Consider the following 23,406-nt stretch of genomic DNA (forward strand, 5'->3'; position numbering starts at 1 on the left):
ACTTTTGCTTTCCCTATGCATAAGATTATTGTATCATGATAGCATCAGCAACATGACCATTGTTAATGATGCCCCCTGATCATATTACATATATAAACCAAGTGCAGTGATTTATAGGTGTCACATGGGCATTAATTTCTCTGGGAATTGCATTGTGCATAGCAGTCACGGAGGGCAGAGGTCAGGCTGCCAGGCAGGGGCCGGGTATTGTTGGAAGAAACTCACAAAAGACAAGTTTCTCTCTATAAATAGGACTGATGAGGGCTTCAAGAAATTAATCTCTTTTCCACTCTTACATGGAAACAAATAGCTTTTAATATGCTTAATTTCAGATTTGGTCATAGTGCCAGTCAGTCAACTCTAATTAAACTAGTGTTGGAAGTGTGTCAAGAATTGGATCCTGTTACGTGAAAAGGAATCTTTGACCAAATTAATTAAATGTTGAACTTACTTGTGTGACTAATGGTTTTTGCTTGTATTTTTAGTCATGTAGCACTGTAAAAATACACAAAACTTCTATAAAGCATATCTTTTTGGGCTCAGGGATTCTTTTTTTGGGAAAAAAGCTTGACATCTTACCACTTTTTGTTTCTTCAAAACTCTGTAATCACCAGGAATCTTCAACATCTTTATGTGCACTAGACAGACACACACACGCACATATATATATATGTTGTGTGTGTGTATGTGTAGTCACAACTTCTAGGGTTTGCCTGCCTAATGTAAATTTGCTGAATTTGCAACTGTCTAAGAGCTGGAAGACCACTTCCTTTTCCTTTGGTTAATGTCGGTCTTCTGTAATAACTCTTCAACACCATGAAACAGAGTATTTCGTGTTATAGTTAATTTGTCTCTTCCTGAGATTGTTTGTTTAAATAGCAATGAAAAGCCTATTGTATATGCTATCTGCATTACAGGAGACATGGTAGTTATATGTTCATAACAGTCAGTTGATTGATACCTTTTGCTAAGATGTTGATGCTGGCATTGTCTTGATGTCAAAAGTCAAAGGAAGAGCAAGATGTTGAAAGTACATGTCTTAAAGAGCAGTATGCATTAATTTGAGGATGTGCTCCTGAATTTATTAAAACATTCTAGAATAGGAAAAAAAACCACCCCAACATCTCTGGAAGTTATTTGAAGTTGCTTTCATACCTTCCAAAATAGAAATTCCTTCTATGTTCCTGATACTAAGTTAATGGTGTAATTGAACATCAGTTTCACCTTGAGATGTTATGTGCTATTTGAGAAAATACTGGCAGCTCTTTCAAGGATAGAGAACTACTTGCAGACTCTAAACAAAGGGTAATTTCTTGATGAAGTTAATAAGCTGAACCAGGAGATTATTTTGCCATTCTTACAACTGTCCTGATAAGAATCCCTGCAAAAAAAGAGGACTAAAATGTAATTTTTTATAAAGTAGCTTCTTTCAGTGTTACAGGTCAAGCTTGTACGTCTGTATTATTTGTTTCACAACTGAATTGTTAAACTGAATAAGAATATGACCTAATTTATCAGAGAAATGAGTCTAGCACTAGTTCCTTGACATTCTGGAAGGACAGAAAGGAAATGGTCATGTTAGTTCTCTAAAGGTAATTTTTGTCATGTGCTTTTGGATTGCTATTTCTTAAATCCCTTGTCTGTAGATACTAAATTTGGGCAGTAGGTAATTTTTTGTTTTCTTGTGTCCTTTTCAACTTTCTTGAAAAGGCCACAGAGCTGTGTATATCGGAGTTCACGTCCCACTTGGCAAGCCAGGCCGTCGACGGCACAGGCATCGTGGGCACAGGCACCACAGAAGAAAAAGAGAAAAAGAAACTGATAGAGAGGATGGCCGAGAATCTCCATCATATGGTAAGAAGTTTGTTGTGTGTGTTCTTCATGTCTCCTGAAAATAAATTTGTAGTAGCTACTCTGTGCTTAAATGTTGTTTGTTTTGTGCTATTTCTTTCACTCTTGCTGTAATTAATGTCTTTTTGTGTACAATCAGACAAGGATTTTGTGGTTCTGTTTTATCTAAGTCAGATGCTGTTGGACTTGGTCCAGCTGTCTGCATGAATGTTCAGCAGCCTGCACTGAATAGGTTAGACTAGAGCTTTGTAATGCTCTCCTGTAGCATGAAAATCTGTGTTATTTAAATTAGACACCTTTTTTCAGATTGTGTAGTCGTGTATGCTTCTTCCTGTGATTTTTGAAACTAAGCATGTAGCTGTGAAAAGCAGCATTTGCCATGGTAATTTGATCATTGATCTTATTTTATTTAAATATTTACTTCAGCCTTCTTGCTGTCTTTTAGTAAAGGAATTGCACTGCCTCATAAGTTTTTGGTTTGGATCACGAAGTGCCCGCCCCCACCCTCCCCCACCCATTATCCTCAAGGGAGGACAATTTTGTCATATCGTTCTCTGAAATGAAATTATTTGGCAGTGTGCTTTGCAGTTTTAATTCAAGACCCTAAGTCCACTTTAGTTCCTAAACTGCCATGAATGAGCAGATTTTGATGCAATGTTTGAATTTCAGTGTGGGCACTGAATGTTGTTTGCTATTACCTTTCAGTGACTGGCAGCATATTCTACATGAGGCCAGTACCTGAAACAAAGGAGTTTTCAAATGGAAATGCTCTGACAAATCTCCTTTTACCATTCTCCTACAGTTATTGGTTTCAACCATCTTCAAGGCTTCCCCTGCCAAATACAGATTATTATAATGGACATCATGTTTGTAGAGTCTTGCTGCATAATTGTTGAAAAAACAAGTGATACTAAGTGGACAGAAATTCACTTCTATGTTCTGGTTGCTTCTGCATATTGCATGCGTAGGGTTCAGCAGGATTCTGGGGTGTATTGGTTTTGGGATGGAAACAATCTGCTATAGATCTTAATTAATAATGAATGTTCTTTGTGTTCAAGAGCACATTTCAGAATGATGCTACTGGATGGTGGTATATACCAGAACAAAAATGCTAAAGCAAAACTCAGTTTGGAATGAACTTGGTTAGTAATTCAGATCTTATGTTTAAATCTAAAAGGCCCATCTTCCTTCTACACTAGAAGTTTACAGTTGTATGTTCATATCTAACAGCTGTGAGTGATGTTTCAGTGAAAAAAGTTAAGATTTGTAAAACTTGAGAACATTTTAAAAAATTAAATTGAGGTTTACCTGGATTTTCTATCTCTGACCTTCCTTGAGATAACATTGCAATTAGTACATTTATTGAACCCTTGTAATATGAAAATTCACTAGAGTTGAAACAAAATATTTGTATAAGTATTAAAAGTATCTCTAAAATCATGTGGTTTAATTGGTTTTTTAAAAAGTTTTGTTCATATTAATTGAAGTTCATTATTTACTTGATCAGTAAGTATAGTCTAGTTTTAGGCCTTATACTATGAGAAGTTAAAATATTTTCTGGACCCTTCAGCTACATAATTTTCTACTTTCCTATGCTAATTTGTACATACTGCTCCAACCATGCAATGAAAAAAAATATCCTGCATAAATAGCAACAAATCACAGAAAAGTCTACTGCTCTAACAGTCAGTGCCTGGCTACTTATTGATGACTGTCTTGAACTATGGCTTGGGCAGCTGATCTGTAAGTAAGGCTGTTTGTTTCCATCACCCTATTTTGTTTTAACTTCTTTCTTCTTCAGTGTCTTGTGTCATGATGCCATTAATTATTTTGTTTTCAAAATGCAAACAAGGTTTCTAGTGTTTTGGTATATTAATTTCTATTTTTTAAACCAAATTTGTTGATTATGTTGATTTTTATATTGGCAATCTACAGACAAGCCAAAAAACAATTGATTAATTTTCATAAACATGGATTTCCAGATGTTTTGTTTTCAGAAACAGTGCAAAGTTTTCAGAGAGCCTTCTTTTTAAGACATATACAGGTCTCTTTTGTTCCTCTTCCCTCTTAAAGAGGATGTTGTCCTGCATATTTGTAGCCAAGGGCAGGAGATTTTACTGTTATGTAATGTTTCTTATTTCACAGAAGTATGAATTCTTCTAATTATTTAGTTTCTCCTTTTCTTCAAGACACACCATCCCAACGAGTGCAGTTTATCTTGGGTACTGAAGATGATGATGAACACATTCCTCATGATCTCTTCACTGAAATGGATGAACTTTGCTTCCGGGATGGAGAAGAATATGAATGGAGAGAAACTGCTAGGTATGTTTGGGGTAGATTGTTTCAAGGTATATCTTACAGTAATTTTATTTTAAAGAATTGCAAACCAGGTTTGGCTTAGAATCATCACTAATCTGTAGGAGTTGTTTACTCAATTCATGCACAGCAACCCAAAACTTTAGTTTTCCTTGTCAAACTCTGAAAGAATCGATATTGATTTCGAGACCTTCAGTCTTTCTGGTACTGTGTTCTCTTCCTTGAAACTGATCATACCAAACATTTTGAAAGGTAGGAGTATGCCAAGTTATAAATATGGGTGTTTGTCCATGGAGTGTGGTATTTGCAATCTCAGAAATCACTTTGGTATATTATTGCCAATTTATTAGTATCATTTTTTTCTCAAACATAAAGAAAATTGAGTATTATTATTTTTTTGGGTAGTGTTTGATTAGTTCTTGGCAAATTGCATGCCTGAACATTATAGAATGCCATGATGGGTTTTGACCCTTACTAGTTTAGTTGCTTCCTTCTACCTATGCATTGTGATGAATTCTTCTGCATTCAGTACTTCCAGCTACCTTGTTGCACATTAACTTTTGTAGAAACTCAATTTGCATAATGCCTGTGAGTGGGAATCCAGATCAATTTAGAGTTTCATGTGTCAATATTGCCTAGTTCTTAAATGTCTGACTTAGCAGCCTTAGGAGACTTGACCATCCTGTATTGTCAGACAGCTTCCTAATCCTAAAATACTAATGAAATCAAGATGCAAATCAGGTAATGAGGCAGACAGCCATGTTCTTCTCAAGAACATGCAAATAGACAGGTATTGGTCAAGCCCAAAGAAACAAAATGGATAAAAACTAAAACAGTTGAGTGTGGCTATTAAGGCCTGATAAAAATGCTAATCAGTTGGGCTGTCTGAGAAAATGAAAGCTGGTGTGATTTCATTGGATTTTCTGTTCTATGTCATGCCTAATCCACCTGGAAGAGTGGGACTGCTTGCTGAATTTTCTTTCCAGGAGAAATATAAATGTGTACTTATGAATTTATTTCAGGTGGCTGAAGTTTGAAGAGGATGTTGAGGACGGTGGTGATCGGTGGAGCAAGCCTTACGTAGCGACTCTGTCTCTGCACAGTCTCTTTGAACTGCGGAGCTGTATTCTTAATGGGACGGTCATGTTGGACATGAGAGCAAACACACTTGATGAGATAGCAGGTTGCAGCAAAATTTTTAAAAAATACTTTATTCCTAAATTCTGCTGTATAACTTGAGGTGGTTTTGGTGATTTGTATGTTCTTGAAAATACTGTGTTGAAGAAACAGGTATGTGCATGCTTGCTGCACTTCTCTTGATCTGGTTGAGAGGAGCTGGTCCTACAGACATCACTTAAAAAGTGGATGAGTAAGAGCTCTTTAGTGTGTACTTTAGGATGAGGCCCAGAACTTGCCTTTATGTTCTAATCCCTTAATGTGTTCTCTGTCTTTGTTTCTACAGATGAATTGTAAATATCTGCCAGAACATTTTAGGAGTTATTTGTGCACTTTAGTACCATAATTTTTAATCATATTTTGGCTGATGTTAACTTGATGCCATTAGTGCATTTGGTTGTTGCACATCTGGTAATTTTTTCACCTTTATAAGAGGTGAGCAAAAATAAATGCTGTACATATTGTTTGACCTACTTTGTTGAGTGTCCTCACTAATCACATGGTCATTTTGGATACAATACAGGCAGCTTTGGATACAATACATGGTCATTTTGCATACGTATATATGTATACATACACACACATGCACATATATATACATTATATATGTCTGCTTGCTCTTAAATGAATTTAGAATTAGTCCTACATAATTTTCCTGGTATCTCTTGCTATAGGTACCACGCAGTGGAATGCCTTCTCAGGAATCATATTAGACTTAGGGTTGACCGACATATGCGTGAAGGACAAAGTGTTTTGGCCTTAAAAACTTTGGCAGCACTTGAAATGTTTTCTTCTTATAAAATCCTTGAAATTCACCCAAGAAAGTGGTATTCCCTTCCTATTTATCTAATTTACTGAGGAAGAGTGTTCAGTACATCTTTGTAAATGTAACATTTGATTTTTAATTTTATTTTTAGTAATCGAATTTAGCAATAATCTTAATACATAAGGAAAGTAGTTGCTGAATTCCATGTAACCAGCACTCTGGGTAGCGGGCACTTGAGTTGCAGCAAGGATGCCTTAAGAGATTGTGTCAATCTGTTTCAAGTTAATTTTAGGTGCCATTGTGAAGCATGTGTCTTAGCAGTGCTTGGTATACAAGTGTGCTGTCTTGTTTCCAGGAGCCAGCAATACCCAGTAGGTAATATTGTTTGCTACTCATAACAGGAGAGGGAGGGTGGCAGGTTTCCTTTTGAGAATCTGTAACAAGTGGCTGTGTGTTACCAGTGATCTCAGAAAGAAGCTGCACTGTGCTGACAGACACTTTACTGCATGTTGTTCTGTTAGCCAAGACAGAGCCCTACCCTGAGCCCTAACATTTTTCATTGTGAGAAGTTCTATGCAATTTCAGTTTAACAATGCAGTTAAGTCTCAATACATTAGTTAAAACTGGGAAAATATATTTAAAAATTTGTCACATAGGTTTGTGTTTCTTGGTGCAGGTTGAGGTCTTTTATGAATTTGTTTTATATTTTTTATTTTTTAAAACATTAAGAAACACAGTAGATATTTTCCCTCATGTCTAGGCTTTCTTTCCTGGTGAGATGCCCTTTTGAAACTTGATGTTGTTTGACAGATGAGTAGTTAGTTTTAGATTATATTCCTAGGTTTTCTTTTATACTTCCTCTTCTAAAGCATGTGAATCACATGAAATTCAGTAAAGAGTCTCAGCAGAGCATCTGAAGATGACAGGAGTTGTGTAATGCATATCATTCTATAGCAACTTTCACTTTTATGTAATTGAATATACTTTTAAAATAGGGAACACCAGGTTAAAACTGTCATGTCTGTTTTCCATTGTGTTTGTCTTTGTGTACTCACTCCTAGTGTAGGTTTGTTGAATACAATGAATACTTTTTTTGAAAGTGAATTTCCATTGAAAGTTAAAGTAAATGGCTCAGATTATAATATTCTAAGTACCTTAGTACCTTACATTTCTTGAAATGATGCTACTAATAAATACCCTCTCTTGGATCTGCATGTTGTGCTTTTCTTTTTCTCACATATGCTTGTTTAGTGACATCTGAAAATTTCCTGTGGATTCTTGAAGATGGTTTTGCTAAAGAGAAGACTTTTCTTTTAAACAGATTTTGATTTTCTTTTATTATTTGATGCAACTACAGTGCTTGGGTGAGGCGAAAGGTAGCTATCAAATCTCTCTATATAATTTTCTTCTTTTGTTATTATTATGTAGATATGGTTTTGGACAACATGATTGCCTCTGGCCAGCTGGATGAATCCATAAGAGAGAATGTGAGAGAGGCTCTTCTAAAGAGGCACCATCATCAGAATGAGAAGAAATTCAGCAGTCGGATTCCTCTAGTTCGGTCTTTCGCAGATATAGGCAAGAAACATTCTGACCCTCACTTGCTTGAACGAAATGGTGAGATAAGTTGTAGCCTCCAGTTCTTACTAACCTGGTAAATGATGCTCTCACTGGGAGAGGAAGGAAAGGTCAGCTGGTAATAACAGATAAGTGTTTCCTTCTTGACAAGCAAAGAACTAACAATGAGTGTGTGTGTGATGTGTAGCTGTGGATGATATTTTTTAATTTACTCAAATATTCTACTCCTGCCTGTGTACCACAGCATGCATTATTATTTTGAAGCATAGTAGTAGACACACATTGATCCTAATGTATTTTTGGTATATGCTTAAATAAATGTGCAATGTTTGAGAAATTTCAGCTTTGTGGCATAACTTATACACGTGTCAGATGGATCCTACTTGCTTTTGCAGTCTTTGCACAAGAGATTTAGTGATCCTGAGTTCAGTGATACTGACAACTACTGTGATTTAACACAGTGTTATGTTCATTTGACAAGAAGTTTGCTATGCAATGGTGATAGTAGTACTGTTAGCTAGGACACTTTATTTTTATCTTGTTTTGAAGAGAAGAGTGTAATGGGAACAAAAATCCCAAACTCAACAAAGGTATTAACAATGTTCTTAGAAGATGCACCATATCTTTTTTGAACCAGTTCCTGAAAATTTATTCTAGACATCCAGTCCCAAATTCTAAATAGCAATATGTACTACAGAGCAGCTTACTTTTATTCATGTGTTTTTATGGAGCCTCTATTTTAATCTCTTTCTTTGTTTTCTTTTGTCTTGCATTAAGTAAGACACATACTTTTATTTACTCTGAAAAATTGAAATTTTTACTGTGGTGAAAAATGAATTCTGATTCCATGAATCAGTCCTTGAAGAGAACTTCCTTTTCTGTCTTGAAAGATGCCTCATTGCTTAGAGTATGTTTCACTTAGTTCAGTGCTTGTTAGGAGCTGCATATGCTGGAGTATTCTCCAGTAAATGCCTTAGCTTGCTGATGGTTTTGTTTTGTTAACCAGTGCATATATGACTTATGCTTAAATATTTCTCTAATAGTTTCAGATTTATTTTTTAAGAATGAAAATGCAGCTAGTTGATTAAGAGCATAATGTCTCCTGTAACTCCTGACTTATATGTTTTGTTCAGCAAACATGAAAATTTCACACACATAGACTTGGTTTTGCCCATCCTTGAACACTTATATCCCCAGGTATAATCTTTCTTGCCAGTTATCTTTCATGTATCACTTCCATTTTTTAGAGCATTTTATTATTAATATCTTTTTACAAAAGATTATGGGATATATGCTGAAACAAGAAACCAGTATAATATGATGAGCTCCATGTCAGCATTTACTTTTCTTTTTATTATGCTTAACCCTCTAATGAGCTGGTGAACCAAACATGCATATGTGCATATTAGTTCTTAGGCTCCTTAGGGGCTTGTGTGTGTTAGGACATGTTCATGATTTATCAGGTATACTTATGGAATTTAGTTATTACTGTAGTGATTATTATAGGCAACCAAATCTGCTCTATTGGTCCTATTTTCTTTAATGCTATGCAGTTTTGATGTTTTAATAGTTGAGTTTTCAAGCTTTTGTTCTTGAATCAGGTTTGTATTTGTAGGATCCACTCTTTCATTGCTTGCGGGGAGCGGAATGTACGTGACCTTCACCTAGGCATGCTTTCTGCACCTCTTTTTTTGTTAATTCTGGGGTTGTTCAATTTACTGCTCTCTGTAGTGCTTGGTATAAATGTGAGAGTAAATGTGTCTAGTTTCCTGTTTCTTTTTTTGATGGCATAGTACATGAAACCAGCATGTTTTGGATTTCAGGGATTGTAGGAGAAGTCATCAGTAATGTTTTCAAGGAGACTGGTCATCCCAGGAAAAGTGTTTGTGGCAAATGGGAGAAATGGTATCACTAAACCTTTTAATGGAAATACTAATATGAGCATAAACAGTGTCTCTTCCTGCTTAAGGAAGAACTGAAAAATCCATTACAAACTCCAGTCTGAAGGAACCATCACAAGACTGTGTTCTCTTCTTAAGAAATTAGTGAGACATGGAAACTAGAGCAACAAAAGTAACAAGGGATTTTGGAGAAATGTTTGATTTTAGCCATATGTGGCTATTGGTAAGTCACAGCAAGAGGATATGGAGAAGGGGCTGTGTATCTCATATCTGTGCCCTCTTCAAAAATATACATTAGACTACAGCTGCCTGCGAAAATTCTCAGTAAAACAAGACTTTTATTGGAAGAAAGTTGTATTTAACACATTTAGATGTGTTTGGTCATGATTGCTTTTTAAAAAACTAATAATTCTTTGTATTTAATAGATAGAGTTAACAGAAGTCTTGTAATATTTTGGTTGCTAATGATTTTTTAGTTTATTTTTTGATGGATTAACAGCTGCTGTGCAATTTGGAATAAGGAATTCTAGAAAAATTCAAGAGTCAGTTTCAAGAGATAAATTTTGTTTTGTTAACCAGTCTTACTCTGACTTAAGATAATATCTTCTCCCTCAGATCTTCGGGATTGTAATTAGTACTCCTCAGTAATTTCTGACTATCCTAATGTCTGGTATCAGATCTGCTCTTATCTCGTATCTCACTTGCATGAGTATGACACTTTGGCCCATAAAGCTTGCAATTTACTATGCAAATTGTTAATGCATATTTGTATCTGTGTGGGTTTGGTTTGTTTTGTTTTAATTTAATATAATCTATCCCTTTTGTAAGCCTCATGGTGTTCCATTTGTTTTATCTCAGGGGAAGGCCTTTCAGCCTCCCGCCACTCTTTGCGAACAGGTCTCTCTGCCTCCAATCTTTCCCTGAGAGGAGACAGCCGTTTGTCGGTTCTTCTCAGTTACCTTCTTCCTTCTTCAAGAGCTGGGACCCCGGCAGCCTCAAGGTGTACAACCCCTGTAACCACCCCTCAAAACACACCACCCTCCAGCCCAACCACAAGTGCCCAGCCAAGCCCGCTTCAGGGCAAGGAATTGCTGGTGTCACCTGCCAGTGATGATATTCCTTCAGTAGTAATCCACCCACCCGAGGAGGACTTAGAAGTGCAGGAAAGCCAGGAAAAGAAGACAGACGAAAAGATTGGCAAAACACCAGGCAACTATTGAAATTTAAGCTGTCCATGTGTGATGCTCTCTGCATCTGGATCACTTGCACTGCAGTGTTTTTGGCACAAAGAAATATGATAACTATTACCTCTGCCTGCATGTTTATTTCTTTTCAGTTTTGACTGTCTTCTTGTTTGGCATATTTAACTTTTTAGCTTTTAACTAAAGCAAGCAAAACATTCTTTGATTAACATTCATTTGTGTAATTAAAAAGGAATATGGTTTTAAAATCTAATATATAAGCGAAATGTCAAAAATGGTGGCCTTTTCCTTTCACTCACCTATAGTCCATAGCATGTTTTGCTTTGGTTTTGTCAGTGGTTCAGTTAATGTCTTAAACCAGTGTTTGATATCCTGAGAGAGGTACAGCTGAAACCATGGTAAAATATTAGAGGTGAATATGAGAAGAATGAGGAACGATACAATTATCAGTGGCACTCATAGTTTAGTTTTATCATGAAGCTTTCAAGCAGTTTTATTTTTGCTTTTGTGCTTTCTAAAACCATGACTATTAAAACCAGCAGTAGTTAACTGATGAAATGGTCACGTTCAGTTCACCTGCAGCTGTGTCTGGATAGTTCTCCAATAGTGTACTGCTTTAGCATCAAACTCTCCATTAGTGTTTTGTTGTGTTTGATATGCAAAATTGAAGACAGTAGTTAGGAGCTTGTAATTGTAGGCCAGAGCTTAGCCATCTATTATTTTGTTATCTGCAAAGCCAGTCTTCTTTATATGTGAAAAGGTATGTAGGTGTATAGATAAGTTGAAAGAAGCTCTTAGAACTTTTCATCCTTTCTTGAGATTTTTTTAGTAAAAGTTTCATAACATTTTCATTCTGCATACATACTGTTATACTAGCTTTACTTTTGCAAAATTACCATCTATTTAGAAACTTCACAATTCTACTTGGCAGATTATGTTCATAAAGGGGGTTTATCTTTCTTTTTTGTCTTCAGACTTCCTCCACTTCCTAGAAATTTATTTGTCTTGCCAAAATCTAGCTGGTAGGTTTGACTGCTTTAGGCCTGTGTGTATTGGGAGAGGGGGGACTGATCTCCCTCGGTTCTTCCATCAGTTGAGGCTTTGCTTGGTTTCTTCCTCACTTGTTTAATAAATAAGAGCACACTGTCATATTTAACAGTGGAAATATGCTGACAGAGAAGAAGGAGGCTGTGGTTATCTGCCTTTTCACATTGGCAGCCAAGTCACTGAAAAGGAAAGAAACTACGTCATAGTTTCTTATCTTCAGTTGAAGTATAGAGGCCTCATCATTACATAAATTCAGAAAAGCAAACACAAATCTTTTTTTCTGACTTCCTTATGGGAAATTAAGAGAATTCACGTGGTGATAATTCTGTCACAGGTCATCTTCCAAATGTGCTTAGAAATCAGAAGTAAAATAATAGCTGTAATTGTTTTTCCAGTTCTCATTTCTCTGATAGGAATGACAGCATGTCAGACACAAGATCTATAGAATGCAGGAGAAGGCAAATAAATGAAGCTCAAGTATATGATGCTATTACCATCATCACTAGTAAGGCTTTCTACTAGAATCTCCAAGTCATGTTCAGTTTTGTTCCTCATGTGGATGTTTCTCATAAAGAAAAACATCTGAAAGGGATGATTTCCCAGTTAATCCATAAGTAATTCCAGAGAATGATAAACACCAACAACTAAGATGCCTTTGTTTTCTAGGGCTTCCCTGTTTTTTTTTAGTTCAAGAAAATCATCTGACCACAGAAAGACACTTTTTTTCCTTAGATTTGCTTTTGAAGACATTCTCAGACTATGACTTCAGGGCTGCAACAGGACCAATTTCTGTCTTGGGAGACAAGAGTCAATGAAAACCCTGAGAAGGAAGTCAACTTCCTGGTATTAATTAAGGAAAAAAAAACCAAACCCATATCTTCCTGGCCCATTCCACTATAGGTTATGGTCTGTGTCACCTCTCTAGTAATTCACAATACATGAAGTCTGAATACATTTTACACATCTGTATGATTGAGCTTGGTTTGCCTCCTGTGAGTGTGAGGAGCTGTGTTAATTTTCTAATAGGTGTCTTTTTTCTGTTTACATTCCTCTGTCATTTTCCTTGTGTTATTCAGACTTTTATTTTTTAGTTTTCATAAATAGCTGGAAGGTTACTGGACTTAATGTGAGTTACTGTAAAAGGAGGGAAAAGAGACACACCTTTGGTCTACCACTTAATTTTAATCAGCCAGTCATCAGTTCATAGTAAGTCAACTAGACAAAGGCTTCTCTTAATAATGTTTTTTTAATTTTGTCATCAGTTGAAGAGCAGTGTTTGTTTTCCCATCTTTGAACGGTTGAAAAATGAATTCCATAGGAAGGGCTGGGAAGTGAGTTGTGTCACAGCTAAAAATTAACACTGTTAATTCACCAGCATCACTGTGGTTTCATAATATGAACAAATGTGAACAGCAGCAAAGAAGTCTGTTTTAAGAGGTCTTTTGGACCACTGATAAATGTACTTTAAAACTGCGCAAAATAACATTTACAACAGTTTTCCTCTTACAGTAATTACTTCCTAAAAATAGCGATTCAGAGAAGTTTGTGTATTTGCTCTCTAGTAGTAATTTGAACTTTTTTTTTTTTGCATTAGAGCTACATTGGAATTTAGTTTTAAAAATTGATTTTAATTTCCTCAATTACAAATATGGTTGACTTCATATTTAGAAGATTTGTATGATATAATTTTTGCATTTCTAAATACAGTTATTTTGAAATAGTCATGCTTAGGTGTTGAACTTATAAATTGCTCATCTTTTTTGTATGAAACAGATGTGAGAAAACTGTGTGTAAACTTCTTGCTTTCTTTTTTCTGTAGATAGTGTTGATTAGATTTCTGTGATCACAGTATTAAGTGTAGTTGGCTAGAAAAAGCTCATGATCTTTAGTGAAGATGTAATTATAAATACCTTGAGTTCATGAGATTTTATTCCAAGCTACTCAAGACTGACTCCCCTGTAGTCTTTTAGAGGAGACAAGTGGTCCATCCGCCTAAATAACATCAGGAAGAATGCTTTGTTTTTAAGGATCCCCTTGGTAGCTTCATATCAAGGAGTTTCTCTGTCTTGCAATCTGAAAAGTACTTTTAGGTAGTTGACCTTGAGTTTGTACCTACTGAACTGGAGAAGAGAGGAAGTAATTTCTTTTTATTAATGTGAGATCGAAGTGTTTCACTATTAAAGAAGATGAATTCTTTGGTTCAGAGTTTCTCTATAAATAGCAGATTGATGGATATATGTAATGAAGGCAGTCTCATGTGGAAATGCTTGCTCAGGTCTGAAAACCTGTAAGCAGTATTGTCTTGTGAGAGGAGCAGTCTGTCCAGCTGTAAGCCTAACAGAAAGGAAAATATTCACACATGGTTTAGGATCAGACAAATATTCCTGTGTCAGTGCCAGAACTTGTGAGCCTTAACAGTGACTGATCTGTGAAATTTTGAAGGCAAACCTTTTAGAAGAATCAGTATCACTTTAGCACTGAAATAATAAATATTTCTGCTAATATGTAGAATCATTATTCTCTGTCCTTCTCCTTGATTATTTCTCTGTTTTTTGTTCTAGTCTCTGCTTGCTTGCTCTTGCTCACAGTGCTTTTCCAGGAAATGCAGAACGATGCATTATGGCTCATCTTTCATCAGTTAAAAACATTCTGAGTTACCTGTATTGCTACAGAGAAGGGGAAAAATGAAGAAGTTTATATGTCTAAATTTTGGTATTAGGCTGCTCTTCTGCAACAACTGTTTAATATTTCTTTCTGGTTCTACAAACATCAGCTCCTAAGCAGTTAAATACTTAGATCACCTGACTTTGTAGGTGGTTGGTGGTATGATTCTTGTGAATAACATATAAATCTTGGAGCAGAAGAGTAGAATGTGTTTTTTGTTGTTGGGGTTTTTTTTTGTTGTGTTGGCTTGTGCATGTTAGGATTTATGAAGGAAATGACAGCCTGTTAACTTGATTTGGATTTTGCTTCTGGAAAAACTACCCACACCACTTACATCCCTTATGAACTGTAAGAATGAAAATTAGTGGTAAAGGCTTGGACCTGCATGTTTTTGTTGATATGATGACTTTTTGGAAGAGCTTTTTGAAAACAAATATGGGGATGAAATAAATTGAAGTCAGTCGTCATTTGAAATGCTAAAAAAAGTCAAAATTGAGAAATTATAAACATGGGGGTATGCAAGTAGTTATGTGGCAGTAGTTATGATAGAGCAGTAGCGTGAACATAGCCAGAGAGGGTTTCAGTTATATCTTGACTAGAGAGATGCTTGACCTAAATACAAACTTTCTCCATGTAATACAATATTTAGGCTTCAGTCTTCATCTAGATGTGGTTTTGGAGGCATGTGAAAGCATGTTCTGTCACCACAGCTGAAAGGTCTAGTGTAGACAAGCAAGATGGCCAAATGCACTTCTAGTGCACTTAAACTGAGCAAGCAAAAGCTCTGTAATTCAAAAGGTTGGATTTGGGCTTGGTTATGCATGCCTAGACCAGCTTTTAAATGTTAATTGGGTAGAGAGAACCATGATGCAACATGGAATTCAGTGTGTATGAACGCTTGGGTTACTTGCCTTTTGCACCCTTTACTGAACCTGCAATGTAGCAAGATACATAACATGGTTTTGTTTTGATGCAAGTGTTAGAGGGAAGTTGAACTTGAAAAACTTTATCGTGTATGCTCTTCAGCTCAAGCATATATTCCATACGGTAACATGTGGTTGGATGAATAGTGGCACCTTTGGTCTATTGATTGAAAGCATGGTTTGCAAGCTATCCTTCATGTAGTACACTACTTACTTTTACAGCTTAGTTAACTTAGATGACTACATTCCTTGTAGTTGTAGCCTGAGGCTTGCTGACATGTTTTACAATTGAGTAACTGCTACATGCCAGACTAGAGGCGTTTGCATTTGGTGTCCAGGACTTCTTGGTACAGTGAAGATGCTATATGCTAACTACTGAATCAGTTATGATTTAAATGCCAGCAGCTATCTTTTCTGCAATTAAAGTAGCTGATGTTTTCTGGTGACTGTTTTGCAAATGGCCATCATTTGGGGCAATACCTAATTTTTTAAATTATGTCATTTTTTTGACAATACAGTGACTTGTTAATGTTGCATTTAGGATACTAATGTAGGACACTTACTGAATAACGTGCACTTTTGCATTAAGCAAGCTGCCACATTGAGTTTTGGTAGTGTTGCACACTCTTTTAACTTCCTGCACCATTTTGAACTTATCTCCTTTGTTTTAATTTAGGACTGTTGGCATCTCCACAGTCAGCACCTGGAAATTTGGACACTGGGAAAAGTGGAGATGTTAAAGGTACTGGGACAGGAGGAAGTAGAGAAAACAGCACTGTTGATTTTAGTAAGGTAAGTAACATTAAATACCTTAGTGTTTAGCATCAATTAACTATGCAACTGTGCAACTGTGCTGGTTGTAACTTCCCCCTTAGTTACGACTAAGACATGTGCACCCGTGTACACATGAAAATAGGTACTGAGAGATAACTTGTGTCACAATATGATCTAGGCTAAATGTGTCACATGGTTTAAAATTCTTCCCAGTGGAATACTTCTCAGTAATTTGGTAACATAAGAGTGCAGCTGCTGTACTTTCTCATGCAGATGGAGATATTTACACATCTGCTATTAAGGCTCTTATGAAAGCAGTTTTGTACATTGTGTTGTAACTTCTTTTTTCTACAACTTTTTGTTGTGTGGGTTTTTTTTTTTTTTTTTTTTGTGAAGAGGGTTTTTAAGGAGAATTTGCTTTATATGTATAATGAGTTTCCTCTACAAAAGTTGTTGTACATCTCAGTCATTAGAAATGTGCAATACTGCTTTCTGAAAGAAACCCTTTTAAAAATCGACTGTAAATCTCATATATTTCTTCCATAATCTAAATTTGCTGGGCAAGTTCCATTGTGGCTGTTACTATAAAGTTCAGTCAGAGGTGTCATCTATACTGTGAAATACTGTAAGAAAATTGTTTTGCCGAGTTAAATAATTTTGTTTAAGGAAAGCTAACTTACACTGTAGTTCTGATCTAATCATGGCAGGTGCCATATATTCCTGCTCCTCTGTCACAGTTTTTATATTTTTGCTTGGCCTGTCCTTGTGTACACCTGCCTTGTCTCCTGTTGGACAGGAGTCAGCCTCCTGGCACTGTAGTTGTGGCACACTTGGTGTGGGACTCAAGAGGCCATCTGTAAGTTCTCTAGCTAGCAATGTCACTGGTGCTTGTGTGTGTGTGTATGTGAACACAGAGTTCATGTGCTGTACCACTTTCTAATGCACTTCTGTAATTATGTACAGAAATGAAGGTGAAGATTTTCACCTATTTTATTGTTTATGATTTGTATGAACATACAAATTCTTTTTCAAAATTATTACATACTTGAAATACATGGCTGTGAAATAACTTACTGCATTCTAGAAACCATGTGTAATTACATGAACTCTCCTCACTTAATTGTGCATAGATTTTGTTATTTTATGTCCTATCACGGAATGTTTGTCATGATAATTTTAGAAAGGTGATTATGCAGTTTGGAGTCTTCTAGAATATACTAGGTGTTAGTAATTCTAACTGATAGAAAATAGTTTATTATTATTTGGCTGGCTGGCTGACATTTTTCTAAATGTGTTTGTCTTTTCTGTATTGTGGGATATTTAATTTGCTTTTTAATTTTTCTTTGTAGCATAAATGTCATGTAAATTCTGATAAACATGTTATGGAATTTCTGCTAAGAAATGTGAGGGATTAAACACTTGTTTCATCTTTGTATGAATAGGTTGATATGAACTTCATGAGGAAAATTCCTTCAGGAGCAGAAGCATCAAATGTGTTAGTGGGAGAAGTAGATTTTTTAGAAAGACCTATTATTGCTTTTGTGAGGCTCTCCCCTGCTGTGCTTCTCTCGGGTCTCACAGAGGTTCCGGTTCCTACACGGTAAATAAATGCCTGGAAAGTCTGGCTTTACTTGTGCAATAAGATAATACTATTTAAGATCTCAAATAGCTGTACATTTTTATATATACTGTATTAAGCTCAAAAATGTAGAGTTTTATTTAACATTATGTCAGTCATTTGCTGCAAAATTTGAAGGAATTAGATCTGCCACAAAACTTTCTGAGTGCATTATATATCTTTTTATATATCTCTGTATACACACACACATACATATATGCATCTATATACATGTAAAGGTGCTGTCTTAAGCAAGTGCAGGATTTGAAACTGAAAGCTGATTTGAAGTAAAAGCAATGAGTCTTCCAAGTTTGTGTTGACATTTTGAAGATGGGTATGAAGATGTTACAGTTCCCTTTGGTGTGACACAGCTTGTCAGTGGGGAAGAGCACACTAAGTCTGAAGGTGTGTCTAATCTGAACATCTGCTCTTCTTATACAAATGCTCTGCATATGAATGACTTAGGTGGTGAAAAACCAATTTTTTATTGTATGCCCAAATCTACATGATTGGCATTGGAGTAGTCAATCTGCAGCTAATACATAGAAGCAGTTTTCAGTCTGCAATGTGCTATTCAGCCTGGTGCAGTCACCCCTGCTCCCCCAAACCCAAGAATCTCACCAGTATACTGCGGGTATGTTTACCACAGATGTTCAAAATATCAAAATACAGGTCTCATGATGAAGGTAGAAGATCATTTCATCAATCATCATAGCTGACACTTCATTTTCTGTGCACATTGATGTAGTGGGCTGTTCTGTGGTGTTTGGCATACATTTGTATCTATGTTTTTTGGTGGACTTTTAATGTTTTAAAATTATCAAAGTGTTTGTTTCTCTAAGTGATTTTCAGCTTATACACTCTATTGAAGGGCAAAAATACATATATGTGAGAATTTTTGGAGAGTAGTTGACAGGAGTGCTCATAGTGTTTGTTGGGAAATTCTAAAATTTCTGCATGCTGATTACTGTAGCTAAAATTATTCTGTAATAAGTTTTTCAGAATGGTATAGACTTGCAGATCTGGAATAGCATACTTGGATTCTGAAGATGCACTCTTGGTTTCAGTTAGGGTAGTAAACTTGCAAAGGAGACAGAAGTGAACCTTTTGTACAATGACTTGAAAGAAAGGACTGCTTTTTTCAGATGTGTTGTGCTTGGGAATGTCATTTTCATTAAAAACAAGAAGAAGGTTATGAAAAAAATTGCTGAGGTTCATTTTTGGTTTGTATCCTTTTGAATTTATAAAATGTTATACCTGTTGAAGGTTTTGGTGAGTTTTATGTTAGGCACTGTTACTGCGCAAGGATCTGCCAATATATGCTGTGACCCAACCCCCAGATTGGATCAGTTTCCCAGAACGTCACTTGCTTTTATAGGTGTTCAGATACCCAAGCCCCTTCCTTTGCACTGACACAAGACTAGGATATGACTAGATGAGTATGCCCAAGTGTACTGCAAGAAGTACAGTAGGTGCATCCTCTGTGTGCCATGCCCAGTCACAGCAGGTGAGGGGGTTGAACTCCCATGAAAAGGTGGTCATCAAAAAATGTAGGACAGGCCAGAGAGCTCCTAGGCTGCCACTTAAGAAGACTTTGCTACTGAATGTCAGAAAGGTTTAGAATCCAGGGGAAATATTCATTGAGCTCGTCTGTGGATTTTTACAATGTTTAAGGCATTATAAGAAGTGGAAAAATTAGGCTTAATTAAGAAGATATCTGAGTAATTTTGGCTCAGGATTTGAATTCCTTACAGTAATGACTTGAAGCTGAATCTTTTCACAGTGTTGCAGCAGTCTTTTAAGATCTGAAGCGGTGAAAATGGTATTTTTACTTTCACTAAAGTACCAATAAATTTTCTTCAGACATTAATTTGAAAGACCCCCTCTTGAATATATGCTGATGAATCAGCCATAGTCATCTGTATTACTTTCTTCACAGGTTTTTGTTTTTGTTGCTGGGACCAGCAGGAAAAGCTCCGCAGTACCATGAAATTGGACGATCAATAGCCACACTTATGACAGATGACGTGAGTGATCTGTTTTAAATGCTTGTAGTTAAAGTCTAGATTGATGTATTTACCCACTGATTTCAGTAAATGATTTGGAGTTGCAGGTTAAAGAAAAAACCTCCTCAAACTAGTTGAAGTAAGAACTGTAAACTTAATTATTTTTTGTGTTAGTGAAGTAGATAGCGGTAATTTAACTTCCTTCCTTGTCTGTCTTGAAGAAATCCTAAGTGTATTTCTGAGAAAAAAATTGGCTTTGATGTATAGATTTCATTTTTGTCTTAAATTGGTTAACAGAACTATTAAATAAAACTGCATTTGAAATGAACCACTGTATGTCAGGAAGGACAGAAGCAGTTGTGCAGATACTCAGGACACAAAATTTTAAAAATGCATGCAATTGAGTTATCATAGACTTTTCTTTTAATCTAAGCAAGGTCAAATACATAAAATAATAATTCTAATAGCCTTTTGAAGTCATATGCTTGGAGCCCTATTGGTTTTAAAGACGACAGGAGGGAGCCAAGACTTTATAAGAGTGTTGCTGTCTTACTGAGCAAAATTAGGGTGTTTTAATTTTGACTTCACATTGAGCGCCACCTACTGAATTGCTGATAATTTTTAAGTTTATCTAGCAAAAATGCCAGTACTTTTTATTATAGAACAATTTGAAGTTTGGTAATGTAAACTAGAAATTTGTCATTTTGCAATTGGTAACAAGTGTGTGAATACAGTTTTTGTTTAGTGTGAGAATTGAATATTAAAACCCTTAGTTGCAGCTTCTGATCTTTTTTAGATAGGCTGATATGATTTTTAGCAATATTCTAGATCACTAAAATGGAAAAAAATCAATTATTTGATAGTCTAAAAAGACCTGAGTAGACTTCAGAGATCTATTTTAAGATTAGAATATTTAATGATCAGATTTAATGGTATTTGGAGAAAAACAGATCAGGTTTCAAATGTACAGAACAATTTAGGGTCATCTTCTGCAAGCAGTTTTTTATAGCAAAATAGCATTTTTTTTCTCTATGTATATAAAATGTATCTTGGAGTTCATGTTGTAGTAGTCTAAAAGGGTATAGGTTTTTTAGTACATTGCTTACATGTGCTTTTTAAGTAGTCTTCTGAATTTAATTAAGGTAGATGTATGAAGATGCATTCTTAATAAAAACTTGTGGTTTGGTTTGAAGCTTATTTCAAGTATTTTTTTGTCATGATTTAGCACAGCATAGTGGTACAGTGGCTGTAGGGCAGAATCATTCAGACAATAGTACATGAATTTGATGTCCTGAGTATTGAAGATTAACTTTTCATTTAATTTTAAAAATTAACTCGATATTAGTTTTGAGTTTGAAGATAAAACTTCCATGTCTTATGATCCATAGGAATGTGCATACTAGTAGTTTTTAATTTAAAAGTATGTAAGTAGAGTAAAAGCCAAACTTTTGAGGACCTACAAAATATTTTCCATGCCTTTTAATCAAGAGTAATAATTATATAATGATAATCAGTTTCTCTTTCAGACAAAAAAAATAAAAATGAGTGTTGAGTACTTTCTTCTTGTAGGTTTTCCATGATGTTGCCTATAAAGCAAAAGACCGAAATGATTTGTTGTCAGGAATTGATGAGTTTTTAGACCAAGTGACAGTCCTGCCTCCAGGAGAGTGGGATCCATCTATACGAATTGAGCCACCAAAAAGCGTTCCTTCCCAGGTAAAAGGGGAAAAAAGGTCCACTCTGTCTTGTAGTGAGGGGGCCTAAACTGAACATAGGGTTTGAACTGCTGAGTACAGAGGACAATCACTGCCCTCATCCTGCTGGCTACACGCTGCTTGACATATGCCAAGATCTCATTGGCCTTTCTGGCCACCTGGCCACACTGCTGGCTCCTATCCAGATGGCTGTAAAGCATCAGGAAAGTCCCCACATCCATTTTGCAAGAAAAAGCAGATTGTCCATTGAAGCTACCAAAAAAAAAACAAACAAAGGCGGAAAAGGCATTAATCAGCTTTCTGCTATGCTGTTAATTTTGTTTACAATATTTCCTTTTGAAATGCTGAAATGAGTTCATGTGAGAACTAGAAGGATTGGTAAGAAATTGTACTTGAGTTCATGTTACCTAATTCTACGAGAAGTCTAGCAATGGTCAGCAAGAGTATTTTAATTATTGTAAGAACTTCTGTTTGCTTGCAGCATTCATTACAGTGTTAAATGTGTTTTGTGTAGCATATACTGTTAAAAGAATGTTTATGAAATAGATAAAACTCAATCATACTGCTCAGTTGTGATGATGCAGGCTTAGAATGAGAGCTAAGGAAAGTGGGGCCTTGGAGAGATTTTCTTCCCCTCTTTCCTCCTTACAGCTTAGAGGAATTTGGGCCTCCAGGATGAAAACCTGGGGAGAGACCAGAGCTCAGAAGATTGACATTGGTGTTGAGTTGTGTGGTGGTTTGACAGAGTGGGTGGAATAGAATGGGGTAACAGCAGTGCAGTCTGTTCATGAATAGCCTGAGGTTACCATGTAACTTGTTTCCAAAATAAGCTGGGCTCGGGGTTTTTTGGAAGGCAGGCTCAGCTGAAAAATTTATGAGGAGCTAGTAAGCAGCTTGCTCAGCAGGGGAATTACTTCTCATTTATAGTTCAACTAAATACTGTCTGTATTCATAAAAAGAGGTCAGTTCCTGGTACATGTTTCTGCTCTGGAAATGATTGAAGGAAAGAAGTATCTAAAGATTTGTCTCATGGTTGAGCTTCTACTGTATGTTGAAAATCTAGGCTTTGTTTCATTGTGTCTCAGGAATGTATTTCTTGTCGGTACGGGGAAGTTTAATACTCTTGAGCAAGGTACTAATAAGGTCTTCTGGGTGGTGTTGTACAGTTCTAGTCATCTGTACTCAACAAAAGATCAGTTTGGAAAATGGAGGACTGCTGATGAGCTGGGAATGTGAAAAAGGGTGTGGAAGACATAGAATTTGTGCATGCTCTGTTTTAATTATAGCTTTTAGTGTAAAAACAGTCTCAAAGTATTTTTTTCCCTTTCTTTCTTCCCCCCCTGCCCCATCTCCCTTCTGTAGGAGAAAAGGAAGGCACCTAAATTTCCAAATGGATCTACTCCCACAGGAGAGGGTCTTAAAGAAGAAGGCCATCATGCTGGACCTGAACTTCAGAGAACTGGAAGGTGTGTTCACTTCCCTAAATGCGAACTTCCATAATGAAATAAAAGTGATAAATCTTCATCTTAATGATTGACATTTAAACATTAAAAAATCACGGTACAAGTGTCAGAGCACATCCTTTGTCCTTTTCAAGTGTTGGATTCTTGCCTGTAAGTGCCAATCTGCTTAAAGTATTTTCAAGCCTCTGGCAATGTTTCTCAACACATTTGCGAAGGATTTCACATAAGATGCTGCCTAATTTAACTAACTGACTTGTAAAAGTTGGGTTTTAAATTTTAATCTTTAGGAGCATGCAATTATCATAATTACAGCAGGAATATGCAATTTTCACTGTTGGGCTAGGTACTAAAAAATCCCATTATGTGAATCTCTTTTATTAGGCGTATGTGAGATGGAAAAATA

General features: G+C 36.0%; 1 protein-coding gene across 20 annotated transcripts in view; it reads left to right on the top strand.

Moving 5' to 3' along the window:
• SLC4A7 (solute carrier family 4 member 7) overlaps positions 1-23,406 on the top strand; it is a 100,499-nt gene that overhangs the window by 45,746 nt on the left and 31,347 nt on the right. For 9 of the 20 annotated variants that reach the window (XR_005626952.1, XR_005626951.1, XR_005626964.1 and 6 more), the window contains exons 3-13: positions 1,711-1,854; positions 4,041-4,176; positions 5,193-5,353; positions 7,541-7,729; positions 10,450-10,800; positions 16,104-16,219; positions 16,998-17,057; positions 17,644-17,801; positions 19,759-19,846; positions 21,395-21,541; positions 22,903-23,006. Coding sequence is in view for 17 of the 20 variants with exons in the window: in XM_039703811.1 (XP_039559745.1) it covers positions 1,711-1,854; positions 4,041-4,176; positions 5,193-5,353; positions 7,541-7,729; positions 10,450-10,800; positions 16,104-16,219; positions 16,998-17,057; positions 17,644-17,801; positions 19,759-19,846; positions 21,395-21,541; positions 22,903-23,006 (1,654 nt within the window). In the remaining 3 variants the exon portion in view is untranslated. The remainder of the gene's footprint in view (positions 1-1,710; positions 1,855-4,040; positions 4,177-5,192; positions 5,354-7,540; positions 7,730-10,449; positions 10,801-16,103; positions 16,220-16,997; positions 17,058-17,643; positions 17,802-19,758; positions 19,847-21,394; positions 21,542-22,902; positions 23,007-23,406) is intronic. The other 11 variants (XM_039703783.1, XM_039703833.1, XM_039703792.1 and 8 more) reach the window with 7 other exon arrangements.

Source organism: Passer montanus, unplaced genomic scaffold, assembly GCF_014805655.1.
Source record: "Passer montanus isolate IOZ18808 unplaced genomic scaffold, ASM1480565v1 scaffold10, whole genome shotgun sequence".
Classification (NCBI taxonomy): domain Eukaryota; kingdom Metazoa; phylum Chordata; class Aves; order Passeriformes; family Passeridae; genus Passer; species Passer montanus.